The following is a 23,387-nucleotide window of genomic DNA, read 5'->3' as shown; positions in this document are numbered from 1 at the left end:
CCCCGTCAGTAATAGCGTTAAAAAGGTTGACTAAAATAGGGGACCAAAAGTCAACATGATATTTAAAAATATCAATCGGGACCCCATCCGGGCCAGCAGCTTTCCCGCTTGCACTATTTTGTAAGGCAGTTCCAATCTCATCTGCAGTAATAGTTTCAATTTTACTAATTTCCACTAAAATTATGTTACCATCATTATCCATTTTATTGCAACATTTAGTGGGGTTGAAAATATCTTTAACCCCTCCCATGCTCATGACGAGCTGAGCTCGTCATGAACGTTGGAGCTAATGACCGTTGGGGCTAATTCCCCTGCTGTGCTGAGCGTTCCATTAAGCGGACATGGTCGTGACGAGCTCAGCTCGTCATGAGTACACGAGAACCGTGGCTCATGACGATCTGAGCTCATCATGAGCACCGGGGCACTGTGCGCGCCCCCTCCCCCCAGCACAGCAGGGGAATGTGCCCCGCAGCCAAGGGGTTAAAGTGCATTAGCCAATCTTCTGGGGTAACCACTGTATCAACCCTTGCCGAGGAAGTATCCATAAAAAGGGGTTGATCTATAGTTTTTCAAAATAAGATGGAGTTCTTGCTCTTAGCTGCCTGGACCAAGTTGTCCCATGCAATCTCTCTCATTTCTATTTTCCTTGCATTGAGAGCTTGTTTATAGCATTTTCTAAAGCTTCTCATTGTTTCCCAATTTCTAGGTTTAACTTTCATGGCTTCCTTCAAATCTCTATTTATTTTCGAGCATTCTTGATTAAACCAACGTGGACAATAATCTCTTTTATTTTTATAATTCTTGTTTTTTAATTTCTGATTTTTATTGATTCCTATAGAAATGCTGTTAAAAGCCATAACGGTATCAATCTTGTTAGAGGATCCATCTAAACAAACTTCTATGTCATGATTATTGCTTGTAGCTAAGTTTTCCTAAAATTTTAACAGGATTAACACCACTCCATTTAATTGAGATCCCATTTTCTCCTTGTGTTCTGATTTGAGCTGCAGAAACACAAACCTTTTCAGTAAAATATAAGCTGGAATTTACCGTTAATAGGAAAGGGTGGTGATCACTAAATACACTATGCAGTATAATACAATCATTTACAAAAGGCCTACTATTCCTTGATGTCAAAAAGTGATCAATGCATGAAGAAGATCTAGCCCCCCTCATAAGTATATTCATCAATAGCTCCAGCATTGACACCTAACTTCGTAACTTCCAGGCCATATTTATAGATTACATAATTAAGTGTTTCACCATAGGGATTATATAAGGACTGAGTAACATGGTCTCCTAAATCATCTATATGGCCATATTGATCCATTTTCGAAGATTTCCATAATTCAATATTAAAATCGCCACCCCATATCACTATGTACTCACTCCCCAGCTTCTTCAAGAAAATATCAACTTCTTCCTCCAACTTAGTGATTATCCCTGATCTTGTTTTATTAAAAATGTTATTATAGTAGTTAATCACTACAATATTTTGCTTTCCCTTAATGCTAAAAAGTAGCAACTGGAAGTGCTGTGAAGTAGTAACCACTTTCTGTAAGGTCAGTTGGGAAGTTACCGAAAGTAGCACAGCCAGACCTCCACTCACTCTTCCTGCTTTAGACGGGGTTGCTTTGGTGAAAATAGTTTTAAAGCCATTTACATGAATGGGTTCTAAAAGCCAAGTTTCCTGCATCAGGATCAAATTTCGGTTCTGTATGCTATTAAGCCATGATATATCAGACAATTTATTTTTAGCCCCTGCAACATTCCATGACAGAATTTGCAATGATCCAGCCGGTCGACTACTTGCTGGGTCAGTACCAATAGGGTTGCTAAAAAAGTGTGGGGTTGTTAAAGGTGCAAAGCAGCATTTCTTCTACTTGCGAAGCTTCAATGCTGATAGAATGAGGGAAAGAGTTACATCCTACTGACGATATCTCAGTACCATTGGGGAGGGGAATATTTCCCTCATCCGAAAAAGGTTCATTTATACTGGTTATTTCAATAGGGCTTCTCAGGGTTCCTCTTATTGGCTGGTTATCAACTGTTTGGGCTGCTTTTATATTCAGTCAATCCACCTCACGGCACTTTCCCGAGTGGTCAAACCTATTTGGCATCAAAGGAATTATTTCATTAATTGTACAGTGTTGGGCAATGCTGGGTTTAGAATATTGCTCAGTTCTAGGTCAATAGAAGTACCCAAGGGGTACTGCAGCAATGGCAGCATATTGATGTTCACTTGGCCATCCTTGTTTTCTTAAGACCTGGTCTAGTAAACAGGCCACAAAAACTGGATGTTGAAAATGTACAACACCACAGTCCAACTCACATGTCTTATCCATATTACCCACCCAACTCACTCTCCTTAGCATAATTATTTCCTGAGACAGAACCCCAGTGTTGCAACAAGTATTTACAGCAAACCAATGTACCACACGATTTTTCAATGATCCCCAGGTTTCTACACAGTTCTCAGGCAGCTTAGGAACGTTTTTTAAGATAATAACGAAGGGGGTAACCTGGTGGGGGGGGGGGGGGGGGGGGGGGCTGATTTTAAAAAAACACCCTGATATTTCTTTGGTGGTTGAGAGCCCTCAGACCCAGTTTTACAAATAGAATGTTTTTGTGGTCTTCCATTTGTCCCTTTCTCTGCAGTACTCAAACCGAATATACCAGATGTTCCACTGCGGACTTCCCGGCATATTTATCAGGATCAAACTTCTCTATTTCAGTGTCAATTCCTTTATTTTTATCGGGTGGTAGTAGCTTGCCTGTGTCTCTAATTGGCACGGTTTTTGGGCATGTTTTGGGGATATTTTGTTGTCTTAGGTCTGTAATCAGCTCTGTTAATTGGCAAATATCCTTTGTACTGATTTTATTTCAGTCATAATACGCCTTTCAATGGTGTCAATTTTCCCGTGTTATTTCTTAAAGAGGGTGTTGATGCCAAGCATATTACGTGGTAGGTCCCAAAGTCCTGTCCCTGCACCCCTGCCTTCATGTTTTAGATTTTTCCCTTTTTTTTGTTTTGATTTCTGTGGGTTAGTCTTTACAGGTGCAATGTGCTGTTTGCTCCTTTTGGCCGGTGGAGAGGTTGGTTCAAGTACATCAGATGCCGTGGAGATTTCTAATGGAGTATTTGATAAACATGGGCCTGATGTCATTGGAGATTTTAACTTAAGGATATCGGGCTGTTACTCCACTTGCTACTTTTCATCTGTTCAAGGTCTTGTTCCCCGCCCCCTGGACTCTCTGGACCGAGACTATTATCACAATCATAATCCTCTGTTGTAATCTTGGCCTCCTTTTGTGCAACATTCAGGGCCATTTTAGTGGCTGCCAATTGCTCTTCAACTTGAACAATTTCACCATTTAGAATCCCCATGGCGCTCTTCAAATAGTTTGTAATGGGGACTGTTTTCCCAGCTGACTTCCCTTTGTTTGAGGCAAATTTAATTTTCTTTTCCCCATTCCTTTTATGTCACTCCAGCCTCACAGGTTTAAATGTTAAACAACTCCTTACTGGTAGGTTGGCTTTGAAATCGCTTGACCAAGAGATGTGGCCCAGCCCGGCCTTGTCCGGTCTCCGACGGGGGCAAATGGGCCCGCCTTTAGCCCAAACACGCTCGCGCATGTCCCGCGCTGCGGGAACCCTGGCTGCTATTTGAGCCCCTCCTGACCCTCTCCTCCTCGTAATCGGCATGCGCGCTGCAAGGGCTACAGGGAAATGTAGTTTTGGCCCCCCTCGCTGGCATCATCCCCTAGGTGAAACTGATGAAAAGCTGCTCTGCAATACGAAAGCAATCCGCTGTGGTTGTGGTTCAAAATGCAGAAAGAAATGTTCAAAGACTCCCTGACCTTCTCATTGCACGAAGTTAGAAGAGGGTTGGAAGCCTGCGTTACAGGGAAGGTCCAGGGACCAGATGGGGTCCCAATCGACGTCTTCTAGGCCAACTATGATATGTGGGCACCCTTAATAACAAATGTTTTAATAGTATAGTGTAGAGGGCCCCCCTCCATCCTGGAATCACAGTGTAATAGTTCCAATCTTCAAGAAGGGAGACTGGAGCAGCCCGAAGAACTATAGGCCCATCTCCCTTCTGGATACAACTGCCAAACTCATGGGCCAGTTGCTATTAGCCAGGCTGGAGAAATGGGCGCAAGAACGTAACATCCTAATGAAGTCGCAATATGGCTTCCAGAAAGGAAAGGGGACAGTGGATTAATGCCTCAACCTCTCGGTTTGTATAGAAAAATATACAAAGGCAAAAGGAGGGAATATATACATGGACTTTATCGACTTGTCAGCGGCCTTTGATTGTGTGTCCCATCAGAAGCTGTGGCTTATGATGGAGGGTATGGGGATTGATCCCCTGATTATTCGCTTCACTCGTCAGCTATATGCCAACGCCACTGCCTGTGTGTGGTATGGCATAAATGGGGAATGCACATGCTCATTTAAGATCAAGAAGAAGTCAGGCAGGGTGCGTCCTTGCCCTATGTCTCTTTTCTATCTATACAAACGGGGTGGAGGCAGCCCTGTCTGGCCCGCCCCTAGACATGCCTAAATTCGATAACATCCCCCTTCCAATACTGGCCTGCGCTGACGAAGCAGTCCTAATTGCTAGAACAGGGGTAGCTCTCCAAAGCCTCATAACTTCAAATGCTTCTTTAATGGCTTCATTGGATCTCAGACTGAACGAAACCAAATCCTTCATCATTATAGCTGGAGCTGCTAGAGGAGCGAAACCCCCTCACTTTCACTCCCCCCCAAAAAAAACTCATACCTGGGAGTACTGTTTGACAAAAACCATGCACTCCACACATGCGCACACTCAAGCAAACACATTCATTCACAACACTCATTCCCAAATATTCATAAGGTCAGCCAATGAGGGAAGGCAGCAGTCCAAATGTCATCACAGGGTGGGATGGGGTCAGTGAGACTACTGACCTCACTCCACTCTGTGATGAAGTGTCACTGATTGACACTCGGCCCTGGGCGCTTCAGGGCTTAAAAACTGAAGTGCCCAGGTGTGAGATAATCACCTCGTCACTGAGGGGAGGGCCTCAGCAACCTTTGCTGAGCTGAGAACATCACACCCACCGGAGCTGTGACTTTCTCTGCTCAGCAAAGTTCAGTTCAGGCAGCCAGGAGCCAGCCTAAATGCGCCTGTCTGGCTCCTGGCTGCTTGAACTGAAAGTGAACAGTTTCTGTCAGGCTGACCTTTGTTCAGCCTGACAGACACTATTCCTATGGGGCAAAAGGTGGAGGGGTATGGCCCTTCCGCCCAAATGGACCAGCCACGCCTGCCGGGATCCTGCCTCTTGTAGCAAGGTTCCAAAACAGAAAATAATTGAATTATATATGCAGAGGGATAATTTTGCCCGCAGAGAAAAGAACCAGCGCCAAAAAGCGCTCATTGTTTATGGCCTATTCCCGCCAAGACCTGGGCAAGGTTACTCTTACTCTCCCCCATTACTATAGCCCACCACAGATTTATTCTGTTGCGTTTCCGTCTGAATCTCATTCCCCGGATGCTTGGGTTTCCAGAGTAGAAATTCAAACACGCAGACCGGAACCTATGTCCCTGTGACAACCTTTCGCCCCAGTCTGACCTACACTTAGTTGCATATGTTACTCCCTGAGCTCCACACAAATAAACACCAATGCAACCTCTGTAAAGGAAAGAAAACAATTCCACTTGAGTGCAGTAGTAATGTCTCTCGTTTTTGTCAATATATCCGTTGAAGTATACAAATCCAATGTTCTGGTTTTCCAATAAGTTTTAATGTTCGATTCTTCAAACAAGTCCAGAATCAAAACTTCTTCAATTCAATACTGTAATAGCCAATTGTAGGCTTCTTCAAATCAATCCTTGTACAGCCTCTTCAAATCAATCCTTATACAGCCACAATTTAATCCTTATAAAGCCAACACGTGTTTCGTCAGATGCTGTATAATTGCATCTATTGACTTCATCAGGGCTTTAAATCAACAAGTCTTTCCCTGCACTGCTAATCCTTTTAGTCAAGGTATGAGACAAGTAGGATTTGCCTCTATGCTCCCAAATCTATGGAGTCTTCGTCTCCTACGTTGCTAATTATCGTCCTGTGTTACTTGTTCCAAAATACACGATACACGGGTACCCGTGTATCGTGTATTTTGGAACAAGTAACACAGGACGATAATTAACAACGTAGGAGACGAAGACTCCATAGATTTGGGAGCATAGAGGCAAATCCTACTTGTCTCATACCTTGACTAAAAGGATTAGCAGTGCAGGGAAAGACTTGTTGATTTAAAGCCCTGATGAAGTCAATAGATGCAATTATACAGCATCTGACGAAACACGTGTTGGCTTTATAAGGATTAAATTGTGGCTGTATAAGGATTGATTTGAAGAGGCTGTACAAGGATTGATTTGAAGAAGCCTACAATTGGCTATTACAGTATTGAATTGAAGAAGTTTTGATTCTGGACTTGTTTGAAGAATCGAACATTAAAACTTACTGGAAAACCAGAACATTGGATTTGTATACTTCAACGGATATATTGACAAAAACGAGAGACATTACTACTGCACTCAAGTGGAATTGTTTTCTTTCCTTTACAGAGGTTGCATTGGTGTTTATTTGTGTGGAGCTCAGGGAGTAACATATGCAATTTTGTGACGAACTCTGGATTGGTTTCCAGGGTTTTCTGGGGATTGTATGGTTACCGGTCCCCATTTCTCTCTTAGAGTTCACCTAAATTACATTTCATTTGGTTATATTGTACCACGTGCTGTGCGCCTGATCTCTGACCTGGTCACCTACTTCTTAAACTGGCCTACACTTAGTATTGTTTTGTAAGTTTTATCAAACTGAAAGAGAGGTGTTTATTCTCTCAATCTTGAGGCGTCATAAGGTGGCATTGTATTTTTAAAGGCTCTTTCTAATCCCTGTGTCTGCTTCTTGGTAGTATCTTTCCTGTTGGCTTGTTTGAGAAATAAAAAGGCGAGGGGTTTGCCGCCCTAAATTACTGCAAGTATGTACAAAAATACATGGGTGTTAAGTGACTTGGTCTTAAGAGGTATCTAAAGTTAAAAAAGATTTTAAATGTATTTATGGTTTTTATACGATTCGTTTGACTACGGTCTATTTGTCTATGTGATGAAATTGTGCTTTTATGATCTGTTTGTAAATAGACTGAATAAAGATTTTATTGATTGATTGATTGAACACCATGTTTTCCAGTGCTTGATTTGCACCAATGAGTTCAGATGGGAGGCACCAACACTGATTTTTAGGGCACCAGGACGTATTTTTTATCATCAGCCTTTGACCTAGATCAAGAGACAGAAATGCAGAAAAGGGAGAGGGAAAAAAAGAACAGAAAGACTGGGAAACAGTGATAAAGGGAAAAGGCAGGAAAGAAAAATAACCTGCAAGAGTGAGAAGATTGAGAGAGAAAGAAAATGTAAGGTGATGGAAGAAAGAGCCAGGAGGTGGGGTCAAAACTAGGTAAGCTTGGCATGTAGCAGCCCTGGTATTTGAAAGCCTCAGTGGCGGGTTCGTAAGAAAACCTTCAGACTCCTGCAGTATTTATTTATTCATTTATTTAACAAATTAAGCACTACAGTGTTTCGAGTCCAGAGGTTTTCTTTTTTTAAACTTTTTGCCCATAGTATTGACAAATTTATTTATGAGACCAAGACATAAAAGTTTTCTGTCCTATGTTTCTCCTAATTAACGTTTTCATCTCTTAAAGTAATGTTCTTCTTTAGTCCATACCTGTAACTGCCAAGTGGCTCCATGTCAGGCTCATCAGCACTTTATATCCAGCATTCCATATTCTGAATAGGAAATGCAAAATTACAAGTCCCAGAATGCAAAGTGTTTTTAGCTGAAAATGCATTACAGGCTTAAGGTGGGACGATCTCCCTTTCGACATCAGACGCTCCCCTACCTTGCACACGTTCAGGAACCACCTCAAGACCTGGCTCTTGGACTGAACCGGATCTGCCCTGCCCCTCCCCCAGCGCCTTGGGACCGTCGTGGGTGAATAGTGCGCTTTACCATCCCATGATTGATTGATTGAAGGTGTCACGCGTGGCATAGGTCTCATTGCAGCCAGCTTCCTGCCTGCCATGTGGCCGATTCCTCACCAGTATATGTTTTTAGCCAGGAGCACTACGAGTGTTGGGATTTAAAGACCTATTCTTATAATGGGAAAAGTAAAACTACAGCTCCCATTATGCTTAGAGCTGCAGGTTGAAATAGCAGGATGAGATAAAATTATCCACTCGCAGCGGAAAAAAGTGGTGGTTCACCGCTGACCAATCCGATCGTACTGACGAACTGACAGTCCGCCTTCCTCTTTGAGGTTAGCCTCCGCTTCAAGAAGAAGCGGCAACATTTCTCAACCTCTCCTCCGGCAGCAGTGACAGCAATGGGTTTCAGATGGAGCCACGCTGTCCTCCTCTGCTTGGCTGTCGTCGGCTTGACAAGAGCTGCCAATGGTAAGGCCCATTTCATTTGCCCTCAAACTCCCTTCCTCGTCAGATTGTGCGCGATTCATATGTCCCAAACATTGCTGCAAACAGTTTATGTTCCCGACTAGAAGTTATTAACTTTTAAAGGAGCTTTTCACACATGTGCCGGAATAACAAAAAAAAAGCACTGAAGGTTTTCGCTGGCAAAATGTACCAGTGTTTTATAAGGTTTCTCATGTCATGAAAAGTATGTATTGGCCTTTGTGGTTCTTTGTTTTTTCTTTGACGTAAACATTTTTCTTGTATGATCCTCGGCAACTCAATTACCATGTTGTCATGAGAAGGTGCTGGTAATCCAGCTTGGTTGTAAAAAAACAAACAAAATAAAAAAAACGAATTAATCGATTGTTTATGTAAAATGTTCTTGACATGCACTGCATCATTCAGGCACACTGCATGGTTCTTTCTCACAAGTATAGATGCACGCATGTATGTATTGCACTGCCGTGCAGGACGTGGTGTGGGTTGGGGGCAGCAAGTGTTGCTATTCTAACCGATTTAGCCTTGCTCTGTAATCTCACTGTGGTTTTCCTCTGAGGTGGTGGGAGGAACTTGTTGCAAAAGCAGTGAGTGGTCTTTCTCGGAAATGTTTTAACACTTTTGTGTGCTTTCCCCAAATCTGTTTAAGAAAAGCATTCTAAAATGCAGAACTCTGAATCTCACGGGACGAAAAATGTGCTCTATGGCCAAAGTGATGATTCTGGCACGCCTTCCGATAGTTGTACTACCCTCTCTACAGGTAGAACGTTGTAAAAAGTCATAATAATTCTCGCTGTGAACGTGGACCGACAGTCGTGCGACACTGACAGTAATAATTATTTCCGATTTCTTTTGGTTTGCAATAAGCCTCACGACTATTGCAAGCAGGTGTCCAGGACGACTTATCTTTGCTTCCCTGCACTAGCAACTCGTAATTTCTTTGTACAAACGCAGGCCTACAAGTACCAGAATGCATACGAAACAAGCATTGACAATGCCAAAGGATCTGCTATTGCCTGCCAGGCTTCCAGATTTGCCAATGATTGTTTTGTATTGCCATGCTTTTGAACGAACAAAATTGTTAGGGAAGCTACTGGCCCATCCTCACACTAAAATCAAAGGCATTTATTACCATAGTAGTTCCGGACATTTAAAGGGTTTACATTGTGTATTGATGTGTTCCTTGTGAAAGAGCAGAATGCCGTCTCTTATAGTGAAATCAAGCAAAGGCTGGACTGGGCTGAACCACTAGATCATGTTGTATGCTGTAGGGCGCGGATGAAAAATGTGAATGACACAATAACATGCCAATAGAGTAAGAGGGTTCAGCGAAATCCCTAATAAAAAAGAGTATTATACATAATTTTAGTTGATTTCAAAAGTAGTTTGCTTTTGCCAGACCTAAAATCAAGACTTCAAGAGCCACTTCCAGCTGATATGTTACACCATTCTTTGGTGTTAGGCCCCACTGGCAACTGCAACCTATGTAGCTGTTTATAATGATCTGTCCACATCAGCAGATAAGATACTGCCAGAGCAAAGCCGGGGCGACGGTGTATGCAAATCACAAGGTGCTTTTTCATCGTTTTCCCGGTTGGATGCCAACATGCTGGCCGATTCACTGATGAACACCAAGTCAGGCTCTCCAATAGATCCCTGTCCACCTTTTGTGCTTCACTTGGCACCGGCAGAATCAAGTGCTTTACTACTGCCGGTTTTGAATCGGGTCCTGAGCTCGGGAGTTTTTCCACTAACCTGGAAAAAGGCCTGTATTCGGCCTTTGTTGAAGAAGCCCAAGCTAGACCCCTCAGATGAGAAGAGCTACCGTCCCATTTCCTGTCTGCCGCTGCCAGCCAAGCTAGTGCAAAAAGCCATGAACGTGGAATTATCCGCACATCTAGAGACATGGCATATTCTTGATAGCACCCAACATGGCTTCAGGGCAAATCATTCCACGGAAACTGCCCTGCTGATGGCAGCGGAAGAAATCCGGATGGGAATGGATGAGGGAGGCAGGGTCACGTTGATTTTATTGGATCTAACGACGGCCTTTAACACCGTAAACCATGAGGTACTTATCCAACGGCTGCAGGATATCGGTGTCAAGGGACTAGCGCTGGATCTCCTCTCCTCTTTTCTGTCGGACAGGGAGCAAGTTGTATCCTGGAATGGCCATCAGTCAGACATCTTTACTCTACCGGGAGGAGTTCCTCAGGGCTCTGCGTTATCTCCTACCTTGTTTAATATTCATGTCTCCCCTCTGACCAAGATAATAAAGAACCTGGGCTTTAAGCTGGTGTCATACGTTGATGACACTCAGCTGATTGTCTCCATATCCCACTTTGTAGACGTCAAGCCCGCTGATTTCGCCGGCTGTATGTCGGCTGTCATGCAGTGGATGAACTCTAATTTTTTGAAACTGAATATAGAGAAGACAGAAGTCCTAGAATTTGGACAGAAAGCTTCCATCTGGAACCACGACTGGTGGCCCACGACGGCCGGAGCCTGTCCGGTACCAGTGGTGAAAGCAAGGAACCTTGGGTTAACTTTTGATAAAGATCCGGCTTGGAAGTCCCAGGTGAACCAGGTAGTGTCTGCATGTTTCTTTGTGCTTAAAGGTCTGAGAAAGATCTTGCCGTTCATCCCTTACCATCTTAGGAAAACGGTTTTAATCACCACCATCTTTTCAAGAATAGATTATGGCAATGCCCTTTATTTGGGAGCAGGGTGTGCACAACTGGCCAAACTCCAGTCCATTCAGAATGCCTCTGCCAGATTGCTACTCAGCCTGCCCAAATACCATTCTACTTCACAGGCCATCAGGCAGCTACACTGGCTTCCAGTCCAGAGTAGGATTGACTTCAAAGCGCTGTGCTTAGTGCACAAAGCACTGGCGGGAGGGGGGCCTCCGATCTCCAACATCTATTTTCAATGTACACGCCAACCCGTCTGCTGAGGTCTGCCTCTCGCGGGCTGGTTTTGATGTCTAAGATTAACAGACAACGTTGGGGAAGGAAAAGCTTCTCACATCTGGCCTCGAAGCTTTGGAATTCATTACCTCAACAGCTAAGGCAAATCCCCAATCATTTGCGGTTCAGGAAGGAAATTAAAACATGGCTCTTTAGTAAATAGGATGGTGGCAAGTTCTTCAGCATGTTACCCTACACAGCACCAAGACGCCTCGGCATTAGTGCGCTTTACAAATACCAGCACTCACTCACTCACCTATATAAGTCTAACAAGATGCACGTTCTTGATAATCTGCACCTCTGTTTTCACCAGACCTGGCTCCGGGAAAGCAGTACAATAGTTGGAGAGGTGAAGGAAAGAGAAAAGAAGTCTAGCTAAAAAAAACGCCAACATCCACACCAGCAAGAGAGCCAGCTGGTTAACCGAAGACCTCCAGTCCTCCAAGCGAACCGGCAGAAAACTAGAAAAAAACTGGACCCACGAAAGAACACCAGAAAGCTACACAGCCCACAGGAACGCCACCCGTCGACACCTCCAACTCATCTGGTCCGCCAAAAGGACCGCCTTCAGAGACCACCTAGACAACAATGCACACAACAGCAAAGAGCTCTTCAGCACCGTGAAGGAACTCTCCCAACACCAACGACATCCCACCATCACAAGACCTGTGCGACTCGCTGGCCACCTTCTTCCATCGCAAGATCGCACACATCCACGACAGCTTTGGCGTCGTCACCACCCCGGCAACAGCCGACACCCCCGCTCCCACGACCACCACCTGCACCAACCGTCTGCTCGCTTGGACCAACATCGACGACGACACCATCAAGATCATGAACAGCATCCACTCCGGACCCCGGAAGACCCCTGCCCACACCACATTTTCAACAAAGCCAGCAGCACCATCTCACCCCACCTTCGGAAAACCATCAACATCTCCTTCGAGACATCAACCTTCCCGGAGACCTGGAAGCACGCAGAGATCAACGCCTTACTAAAGAAACCAAAGACGGACCCCAAGGACCTCAAGAACTTCCGACCCATCTCCCTGCTCGAGTTCCCAGTGAAGGTCATCGAAAAGGCTGTCAGCAAACAACTGACCAGCTTCCTCGAAGAGAACAACATCCTGGACCCATCCCAGTCAGGGTTCCGCAGCAACCCCAGCACCGAAATTGCCCTCATCGCCGCCACAGACGACATCAGGATCATGCTCGACAACGGAGAAACCGGGGCTCTCATCCTCCTGGACCTGTGGGCCCCTTTCGACACAGTCTGCCACTGCACACTAAGAGCAAGCCTCCACAACACCGGAATCCAAGAGTAGGCCCTGGACTGGACCACCCCCTTCCTCTCTGGGAGAACCTAGAGCGTTCGCCTCCCCCCCCCCCCCCCCCTTCCGCTCCAAAGCCAGAGATCATCTGTGGTGTACACCAAGGCTCATCTCTAAGCCCAACGTTGTTCAACTTCTACATGGCACTACTCACCCACGTCGCCGGACAGCACAACCTAAACATCATCTCCTACGCCAAAGATGCCAAGCTGATCCTCTCGCTCACCAAGGACCCCCACACTGCCAAAACCAACCTCCACGATGGAATGAAGGTCGTCGCCGACTGGATGAGGAACAGTCGACTGAAGCTGAACACTGACAAGACGGAGGCCCTTATCCTTTGCTCCATTCCCTCGGCCTGGGACGACTCCTGGTGGCCGACGGCACTAGGAGCACCCCCTACACCCACCAATCACGCACGAAACCTTATGGGTCATCCTCGACTCCACACTCTCCATGACAAAGCAGGTCAACGCCGTCTTCTCCTCCTGCTTCAACACCCTTCGCATGCTTCGCAGGATCTTCAAGTGGATCCCCACCGAAACTACAAGGACGGTCACCCAGGCCCTCGTCAGCAGCAGACTGGACTATGCAACACACTCTACGCAAAAGCCCCGGCCAAACTCCTGAAACGACCCCAACGCATTCAGAACGGCTCCGCTCCCCTGATCCTGGACATCCCCCGCCACAGCCACATCACACCCCACCTGAAAGACCTGCACTGGCTCCCCATCAACAGGAGGATAACCTTCAAGCTCCACACCCAAGGCACTCCACGACAGCGGACCTCAACAGACGACTCAGCCTCTACACCCCCGCCAGCTCCGCTCCGGAGACCATGCCCTCGCCACCATCCGCCGCATCCAAAGAGTGACTGCCGGCGGCAGATTATTCTCCCACCTCGCCGCCAAGACGTGGAACACCCTCCCCATCCGCCTATGGCAGACCGAAGACCTTCTAACCTTCAGGAGACTCCTGAAGACCTGGCTCTTTGAACAGTAGCAGCATCCCCCCCCCCCCCAGCACCTTGAGACCCTCACGAGTATGTAGTGCGCCTTACAAATGCTATGATTGATTGATTGTTTGATTGATTGATTGATTGATTGAATGAGAGAAAGGTTAGGTAGTCACAGAGAACAGTGGGGTATAGAGAGGTGAGACAGTGAAGTAGATGTGAGGTAAAGAGAAAAATGTAATATAGAGGTAAGGGGAGAGGTGAGGTAGAAGAGTGGGAGAGAGAGGCATACGATAGTAAAGAGAAAAGTCAACTCCCTAATATTTATGGCACAGAGCAGATTGGCGCAACTTAGAGGCAATCTATAAAGCATTTATGCAGTATTCAAACTATAATAAAGTCTACACATAACCAAGAAAAATACCAAACCAATTTAGAAAATAGAGTAAAGTTTAATAAATAAAATGGTACCAAAACAAAATAAATCCAATAAGGGAAACCGGGTTCTGAATTGGTAAAGTTCAAAATAGAACCAAAAGGCAGTAGCCGCCCATGGCCGTCAACAGTAGCTAGGTGCACGTTAAGATGGACCGCAATGGAGCTTGGGTCGGATACAGAAACCAGGTTCAACCCAGTTTGAATATTTACCTTCAGACTTGGGCCTGAATTAGATCTCAGCAGGCAGGTTTCTTCATCACAATGAAGACGGATATCCAATCGGCCAAAATATAAATCACATTATATCCTGTGATGGAGTAACCAGTCCACGGAGATCTAAATCAGGCCCTTAGTCTCTGGAAGTAAGAACTCTTTTGAGGGGCAATGCAGCAGGCTGGGGCCAAAGAGCTGCCGGATAGCTGCTGGACGAGGTCTCCGTGAAGTCACTGACTTTTGGGGGGAAAGCTCTGAGTGGAAGTATTTTGAATTTTGCACCCAGGGAACGCCCATTGCCAGACGGATACTTTTGGTGTCTTTGTCCGGTAAAGATTTCCATTCTTGTAATTTTCTTTGGAGCTTGGAATTTTCCAGCGGGGAAAGGCTGTAACCAAGGAGGGTTCAGAGAGGCTGTATACCTTGTATGCGAAGTCCAGCTGAAGAGGATTTGCTGCTATGGAGAAGAACGTAGCTGGACCAATGAGAATTTTGGGCTTGATGGCAATGTATTTTCCTTGGATCAGCTTGGCTGGTTCCAATACCTCGCCAGTTGTCAGGGCAAAGTGTTGGCAAAACTTTTCTATGTCTGGATTTCAGGATATGTTGGGGAAAATTCACTTTGACACCAGTCAAGGGTGCAGGACCTTGGGGACAGCACTTGGGTATCAAAACTCACTCAAGTAGAGGCCTGCAGCAGAGTCCGATGTAGGGCAATGGGTCAGTTGGGAATGCAGGAAAATGGGCTTCTTGATGGTAATTGTGTCTCTGTAGCCAAAACAGGTTGTCACACTTATGCCACTTGGAGTCTACTTCTTTGTCCTGGGCATAGGGGACAGAGCAGGTACCATCTTCAGGGAACTCAATCAATCAATCAATCAAAGCATTTATATAGCGCACTACTCACCCAGAGGGTCTCAAGGCGCTCGGGGAGGGGGAACCGCTACTGCTCGAACAGCCAGGTCTTGAGCTGCTTCCTGAAGGCGAGGTGGTCCTGGGTCAGGCGGAGGTGGGTCGGGAGGGAGTTCCATGTCTTGGCGGCGAGGTAGGAGCAGGACCGTCCCCCTGTGGTGGCTCTTCGGATGCGGGGGACAGCGGCGAGGGCGTGGCCGGTCGATCGAAGCTGGCGTTTGGGAGCGTAGAAGTTGAGGCGGCTGTTGAGGTATCCTGGTCCTTGGTTGTGTAGGGCTTTGTGAGCGTGGGTGAGGAGACGGAAGGTGATTCTCTTGTTGACCGGGAGCCAGTGCAGGTCTCTCAGGTGTTCGGAGATGTGGCTGCGACGGGGGATGTCCAGGATGATTCGTGCTGAGGCGTTCTGGATCCGTTGAAGTCTTTTCTGGAGTTTGGTGGTGGTTCCTGCGTAGAGGGAGTTGCCGTAGTCCAGACGGCTGGTGACGAGGGCCTGGGTGACCGTCTTCCTGGTCTCGGTGGGGATCCACCGGAAGATCTTACGTAGCATGCGCAGGATGTTGAAGCACGACGAGGAGACGGCGTTGACTTGTCTGGTCATGGAGAGGGAGGAGTCCAGGATGAAGCCTAGGTTGCGTGCGTGGTCTGTTGGTTTGGGTGCGCTGCCTAGGGCGGGGGGCCACCAGGAGTCGTCCCAGGCGGAGGGTGAGGATCCCAGGATGAGGACTTCCGTCTTGTCCGAGTTCAGTTTCAGGCGACTGTTCTTCATCCATTCGGCTACCTTTTTCATCCCTTCGTGAAGGTTGGCTCTGGCGGTGGCGGGGTCGTTGGTGAGGGAGAGGATCAGCTGGGTGTCGTCGGTGAAGGAGATGATGTTGAGGTTGTGCTGGCGTGCGATGTCTGCGAGGGGGCTCATGTAGACGTTGAAGAGGGTTGGACTGAGCGAGGAGCCTTGAGGAACGCCGCAGATGACTTCGGTAGCTTCAGATCTGAACGGGGGGAGGCGAACTCTGTGTCCTTCCGGCGAGGAAGGAGATGATCCACTCCAGTGCCTTCTCCTGGATTCCGACGTTGCTGAGTCGCTGCACTAGTGTACGGTGGCAGACAGTGTCGAAGGCCGCAGAGAGGTCTAGGAGGATGAGGGCTGCTGTTTCTCCGTTGTCTAGCAGTGCTCGGATGTCATCGGTGGCTGCGGTCTGGGTGCTGTGGTTGGCTCGGAAGCCAGACTGCGAGGGGTTGAGGGATCCATTCGTCTCGAGGAAGGCGGCCAGCTGCTTGTTGACGGTCTTCTCGATGACTTTTGCAGGGAACGGGAGCAGCGAGATGGGGCGGTAGTTCTTGAGGTCGGTGGGGTCGGCTGATGGCTTCTTTAGTAGAGCGCTGAGTTCGGCGTGCTTCCAGCTCTCCGGGAAGGTAGCGGTGTCGAAGGAGGTGTTGATGATGTCCCGCAGGTGGGGTGCGATGACAGCATCAGCCTTGTTGAAGACGTGGTGAGGGCAGGGGTCGGTCGGAGATCCGGAGTGGATGGAGTTCATGGTGCGGACGGTGTCTTCGGTGCTGATCGGGATCCAGGCACTGAGGGTGGTGGTGGGGGGCGGTGGCTCGGTCGTGGCGTGCGTCGGTTGAGTGCTGAAGCTGTTGTGTATGTCCGCGATCTTGTTGTGGAAGTAGGAGGCGAGGGAGTTGCAGAGGTCTTGCGAAGGGGTGATGTCGTTGTTTCCGGCGTTGGTGTTGGAGAGCTCTTTAACGATGTTGAAGAGTTCCTTGCTGTTGTGTGCATTGTTGTCCAGTCGTTCCTTGAATGAAGTTTTCTTGGTTGCGTGGATGAGTTGGTGGTGTTTTCGGGTGGCGAGCTTGAGGGCAGTCATGTTGTCTGGTGTTGGGTCTCTGCGCCAGGTTCTCTCGAGGGCTCGGCAGTTCTTCTTGGAGCTCTTGAGTTCGTCGGTGAACCATGGGGCTTTCTTGCTGCCGGGTCTGCTAGGCGGGGTCCTCAGGGGGGCGAGGTCGTCAGCGCAGTCGCTGATCCACTTCGTGAGGTTGGTGGCCGCTTGGCTGGGGTTCGTTGCGCTGGTGGGTGGGTTCTTGCTCAGGGAAGTCGCGAGCTGGTCGGCTGTGATCTTGGTCCAGCTTCTGCGTGCAACCTGTTGCTGGTGGTGGTGGAGGATCGTGGTCCTTCTGAAGCTGAAGTGGATGCAGCTGTGGTCCGTCCAGTGGAGTCCGGTGGTGTGGCTGAAGGCGATGTCCTTGCTGGATGAGAAGACTGGGTCGAGTGTGTGACCGGCGTAGTGGGTGGGGGTGGTCACCAGTTGCTTGAGTCCAAGGTTAGCGAGGCTGTCCAGCAGGGTGGTGGTGTTGCGGTCGTTGTTGTTCTCCAGGTGGAAGTTGAGGTCCCCGAGGAGGATGTAGTCAGCGGAGAGGAGGGCGTGCGGGCTGATGAAGTTGGCGATGTCTTCGCTGAATTGTGTGCGTGGTCCTGGGGGTCTGCAGATGAGGGTGCCTCTGAGGGTGGTCTTGGGGTTGATGTGGACCTGGAAGTGAAGGTGTTCGGCGGTTGTCAGGGTGTCGTCGGTGTTGGTCGTGATGCGGATGGTGTTCCTGTGGATGATGGCGATGCCTCCTCCGGTCTGGTTGATGCGGTCCCTTTGGATGATCTTGTAGCCGTCTGGGATGGCGATGGCGATGTCGGGCGCTGAAGAGGCGTTCATCCAGGTTTCCGTGAGGAAGGCGACGTCTGGTGAAGTAGTGTCGAGCAGGTTCCAGAGCTCGACGGCGTGTCTGTGGACGGAGCGGGTGTTGAGCAGGATGCACTTCAGGTGGCTGCTGCTGTTGCTCGTCTTGGTCTTGGTGGGTGCGGGTGTAGTGCAGGTCCGGATGCAGGTGAACTCGCAGGAGCGGCAGCTGAAGGGTCCGTGGGTGCGTCTCGGGGTGGCTCGGTAGCATCCCGGGAATCGGCCGGTGTTGAGTGCGTTGAGGGTGGCGGCATCGTACGTCCGGCGGGTGGGCTGGGGTCTGCGAGGGCCAGGGGTTCGGGCGCTGGGCGCGGTCCAGGCGCGGACGGGCGCAGACGGGCTTACCTTTGGCGCGCCTTCGGCGCACAATCGGCGCGTCCGCTGCGCGTCAACGCTGCGCGTTGGCCACTCTGCCATATGAGGAGAGTGGGGGGGAGGAGCGTGGGAGGAGCAGCTGGGAGTGGCGGGAGCGGGGCGGCGAATGGGTGGGCGACCCAGGGAAGTGGGCGGGGCCGCAGGGGGGCAGCGGCGGGGAGGTGGCGGGAAAACGCGGCAGGGGCTGGCCTCAGCAAGGGGACCAGGGGACAACGGTGGGCAGAGGCGGGAAAAAAGCTGGCAACGTCGGGGCAACACAGGCACAGGCAACACAGGCAGAGAAGACAGAAACACACGGAGACACGGCGGAGCTCAGAAGCAGGGGGAGGAAGGAGCAGGCAGCGCAGGCGGGGCACAGCCAGGAGCAGCGGCCGGGGACCAGGGGCACCGTTGCGGGCAGCGGCCGCACACGCCTGGAACCAGGGGCACAGCAACGGGCAGTGGCGGCACTTGGTGGCAGCGGGGGCACACTCTACTCATACCAGGAGGAGTGAGCTCGGTGCGTAGGGTGACCGGCCCAGAGGGTCAGTGGAACTTGTTAGGTTACAAACAGCAGGTCCAGTCCTCTTCTGTTTTTCCACAGGTTCACAAAGTGCTCTGAGGAGTTTACTGTGGGTGCCACATTTATGCACAGCACCAGACTGTGGATGGAAGGGACTCTTAGCCCCTCCTAATCGATGGGGTAAAAGTTTCAAAGGGCAACCCTATGCACGTTTGCAGCACTTCCTGTGTGCCCCACTGCAAACAATCCAACAGTGATTCCACCCCCACCCTCTCCCCAGTTTATAAAGCATCTCTCAGAAACTCCAGACCTGAAGTGGTTTCCATTTCTATTAAGTAATTCAAATCTAATACCGTCCCTAACTAAAACTTACAGTCAGAGAGGTAAGAAAGGTTCTCTCCGTTAGAAACTCAATTATCTTTGGAAGTGGTCACTACTTATCATTAGATACTCTAGTTTTATATACATGGCGAGAGGTGAAAAATAAAAGGGAAACCTATCTGTTGGGTGCTGCTTTTACCATGTGTCTATTAACCTCATTCTTCAATAACTCGCTTCAAAACATTCCCTAGATCCGGTCTGTGGTTCACATATGGCAGGTAGCTGTCCAGTAAGACATCTAATATGCAGTTGATGTGTCCAGCCCATATCACTTTCATTTATCAGTAAAGGGTGCATATTCATGGAAGTTTGGCAAGAAATTTAAATACTCCACACTGGGGACAAACACATTTACAATGCAGATTTATTGACAATAAAGTAATGCTTCAAGCAATGTATGTTGTCCCTCATGGGCTTAAATTGTCTTTATCACTATCAAGGGCGGATCCGGTGCCAAAAAACTACCTACCACTGTAGTGTATGATGAATAAGATGCAGCATTTTACACCTTCCATTGTCTTGCGAGTTGGTTCAATACCCTGCAGTATGGTATTTCTTCACCTACATGATCTATAATTTAAGGGGTCATGACCCATGAGCTCTGTTGATTTGTTTTTGTAGCAATCACACACGTAGTGCAACTTCGCATTGGTCCTAAATACATGCTGGGAAGCAACAAACAGCATTTCAAACTTTTTTTGTGATATGCAACTTTATAAAACCCCATGTTTTAGCCAGCCATACACCGAGAAGGAGATCAATTATATTGGAACGGTCTGCAAATATTAAAGCAGTAATGCCCAGGACCTTGTATTGCACAACCTATTTTATTGCTCCCCCTACTAGGAGAGCAACTATAAAGTCTAATAGATCAACAACTTACAGCCCAAATTGAGGAGAACAAAATCCTAGACCCTTCCCAATCAGGGTTCAGGTCCTTTCATAGCACCGAGACCGCTTTCACAGTTTTTTGTGGATCCCTTTACTGGATTGGGACAATAAAGTGCCATCACTTGAAGTTGTGCGGATGTGAGATCTTTTCCAGCACATAGCTTATGAGCACACGTATGGGTGTAAGTCTATGCATGAATCTTAGTTGGTAGACACATATGATTGAGAGCAGTGTTAATGTGTAGGCTGATAACTGATTGTACCTAGATATCGATCCAAAATTGCTGAGGGTCCTTTCAACACATTATTGATGTAGCCAATTCACTAAACCATATTGACCAGTGATCCATGTGGCTGATATATTTATATAGTTTTTGCACCTGTATCATGTGTCCCTATGTAATCAATTGATTTGAATTTTTTGACCTCTGGAATCACCCAAACCCTTTTAATGATGGCAGCTGTTATCTATCACTCTAGTTGATTGAGGTATGGGCCGTTATCTCCGCGAGAGTGCCTGCCCGCTCTACACAATCATGCTGTACAAAGTGCTATTGGTTGGTAAGAACGCTGTGCACTGGAATCTCTCCACTTTAGAACTTTTCTAATTGCTGTGTTAATTTCATCACCATTCTTTCTAGAAACTCACAGAAGTATTGAAACTACGTGGAATGATTGTTTTATGTTGAGTCCTTGCTGGACCAGGCCAGTTAGAAATCTCAGATGACCTTTTTTGCACAAATTCTTTTTGGAGCTGGGCGCACGGACACTAAAACACGAGTGTGAAATATGGCTCTGGTCACTGGCTGGCTATATGGGACAGTGTGCTGATGAATTATTCTGGATGTGTGGGCGCTATTGGGGTTTTGCTTAATGTAAATGCATGTGTGTTAATCACGGGTACGCCTGTGGCTGTAAGTATGATTGGTCGGGTAGGTCGCTCAGATTCGCCCCATCCTGGTGCATTTTTGATCTCTCAAGCTATAGACCTAATCGACACAGGACTAAAGCGTGCCATGTCTTCATGCAAACACAAGGCCAGCTGCAGTCTTCATTCTGTTCCTAGAAAAAACCTGGTTGCGACATGTCAAAGCACAACAAAGCAGACTGCCTTTAGGCACTAGCAACGCTTTTGGCTGGGGGACAGAAAGCCACATGCCTGGGGAAACTCAATCTCTGGCTACGCAGGCCCAGGTTCGCAAATATATAAAAGCTATGAAAAGCTACTGTGCACCAGGCCCCAATGGCCTCCCAGCAAACATATTAAAATGCGCCCTGGAGACTGGGCTAAGGTGTTAACCCCCCTTTTCAATCAAACCTACACTGCTGCACAGGTCCCATACTCCTAGCAGGGCTCCACTATCAACTCATAGCCCTCCTGGACCTAGAGGCTGCCTGGTCTCTTCTTAAATTGCTAGAATAATGGGTCGCACAAAGTAATATCTTACTGTATTTCCAAACTGGGTTCCGCGCTGCTGCTTCTACAATCGATAATATCACAGCACTTGCCATATTGAATCATTGTGCATCATTCAAAAAGGTAACCTCCTCTTTATTGCTGTTTTATTGACTATAGTGCCACATTTTATAAGGTGGTCCGCAACACCCTCTGGAGAAAAGTAAATGTGTGGGGGGTTCCCCAGCAGCTGCTCAGGGCCATTAGCTCTCTGCACTCACTTGGGTACGGATGAGAATGGTCCCCAAAACTGTATCCTCATAAATCACAACCAATGACAGCCTGAAGAAGGGGTGCATCCTCCCTCCCCTCCTTTTCACTCTATACACGGCTGATCTGGTGAGATTCTTGGAGCACAGCTGCATGCCTCCACCACAACTCGGCCACTCAAAGCTACAAATTTTACAATACACTGACGATATCGTCATAATGGACCACACCAAAATCTGAATCAAATGACCCTTTAGCAAGCTCCAGGAATACAATGACGCCAACTCTCTTAAAATCAACTAGGACAAGACCAAGGTCCTGATCTTTGGCCATTGTAGAAAACAGAAACTCTTATCTTGGCGCATGGGTATGGTTCACCGAGTCCTTCAGACCCTCGTTCCAACTAGCCGCCCTGAAAAAGAAAGCCGGAGCCATCACACACAGCTTGATCCCTCACAATATGATCTTAAACAGAGTCTTGGCCACCCCCATACTGAAGGTTATGAAAATCACTCTTCTCCCAGCACTACACTATGTGCAGCACGCTTTTCCAGAGGAGTGCACCACAACCCTAGACCACACTCAATGCTCGGCCTATCAATGAGTATTTCAACTCCCCAGATACATTCAAAGGTCCAGATTAGGGTTGTAGCTGGGCGTTCCAAGACAATTGCACACATGGAAGGCTGATACCCTGAAACTCGACGTAAGGGTTCTGCAAGCACCGGAAAACACTCTTAAAGCATGCCTAAAAGAAACATTCGACAGCCCTAGGACTCCCTGACACCGAGAAATTAGAAAAAGTTGTAATCTCTCTACAAATCTAAGGTACTGAGCTAAAATCGGAGGTTATACCCCTACACAGCTTGGAAAAGGGTAATCAACAGGCAGCTGAAACTAACCTCATATCTGCTGGATAACCGTTCCTTAAAGTAATCAATTATCTTACTTCCCTTAATGATTCTTACTTACCAGTGAAGTCACTACCATACCTCTCAGATGGTCTAGACAGGCAGGTTTGTAGAGATATTTTATTTATTCACCTGCTAGACCTACAAGTGGCTGATTTCAACCAATGGGTTCCATTGGGAAAGGAAGGGGCCTCCAGACTGTGCAACCACAAGAACAAATCTTGGCTCCCCATTTTGTGCTGTTGCCCCACACTTGATGCCCCCAAGAGATCTCTCCTTAAACTACTTTATTTACAGAAGGGCATTCTCTCATGCCTTAAGGCATCGTTATTGTGCTTCTCCCACACTGACTGTGCTTCTCCCACACCGACACACAAAGCCTAGCGAGGTACGTCAAATATGTCAAGAAGCTTAAAGACCTACTCAGACCCTGCCCTGCTCTCCCACACACCGTCACTTATTTTCAAAAACTGATAATGGACTACTTCATAGTGAGACTCTGCGCTCCATCCACCCATGGGGGCATCAACACCCGCACGTTGCAATTTATTTATTTTACTCACGCTCAAAGGAAGCCCAGGAAGTCGCGGGTCTTTCA

At 47.7% G+C, this 23,387-nt stretch overlaps 1 protein-coding gene across 1 annotated transcript in view; it reads left to right on the top strand.

Moving 5' to 3' along the window:
- Positions 1-8,334: 8,334 nt before the first annotated feature.
- Positions 8,335-23,387, top strand: part of CST7 (cystatin F) — a 170,242-nt gene continuing 155,189 nt past the window's right edge. The window contains exon 1 of the mRNA XM_086925346.1: positions 8,335-8,507. Coding sequence (XP_086781472.1) covers positions 8,438-8,507 — 70 coding nt within the window. The 5' untranslated portion in view covers positions 8,335-8,437. The remainder of the gene's footprint in view (positions 8,508-23,387) is intronic.

The sequence above is a fragment of the Lissotriton vulgaris genome, chromosome 6 (assembly GCF_964263255.1).
Source record: "Lissotriton vulgaris chromosome 6, aLisVul1.2, whole genome shotgun sequence".
Classification (NCBI taxonomy): Eukaryota; Metazoa; Chordata; class Amphibia; order Caudata; family Salamandridae; genus Lissotriton; species Lissotriton vulgaris.
This window is presented reverse-complemented; position numbering and strand designations above follow the sequence as displayed.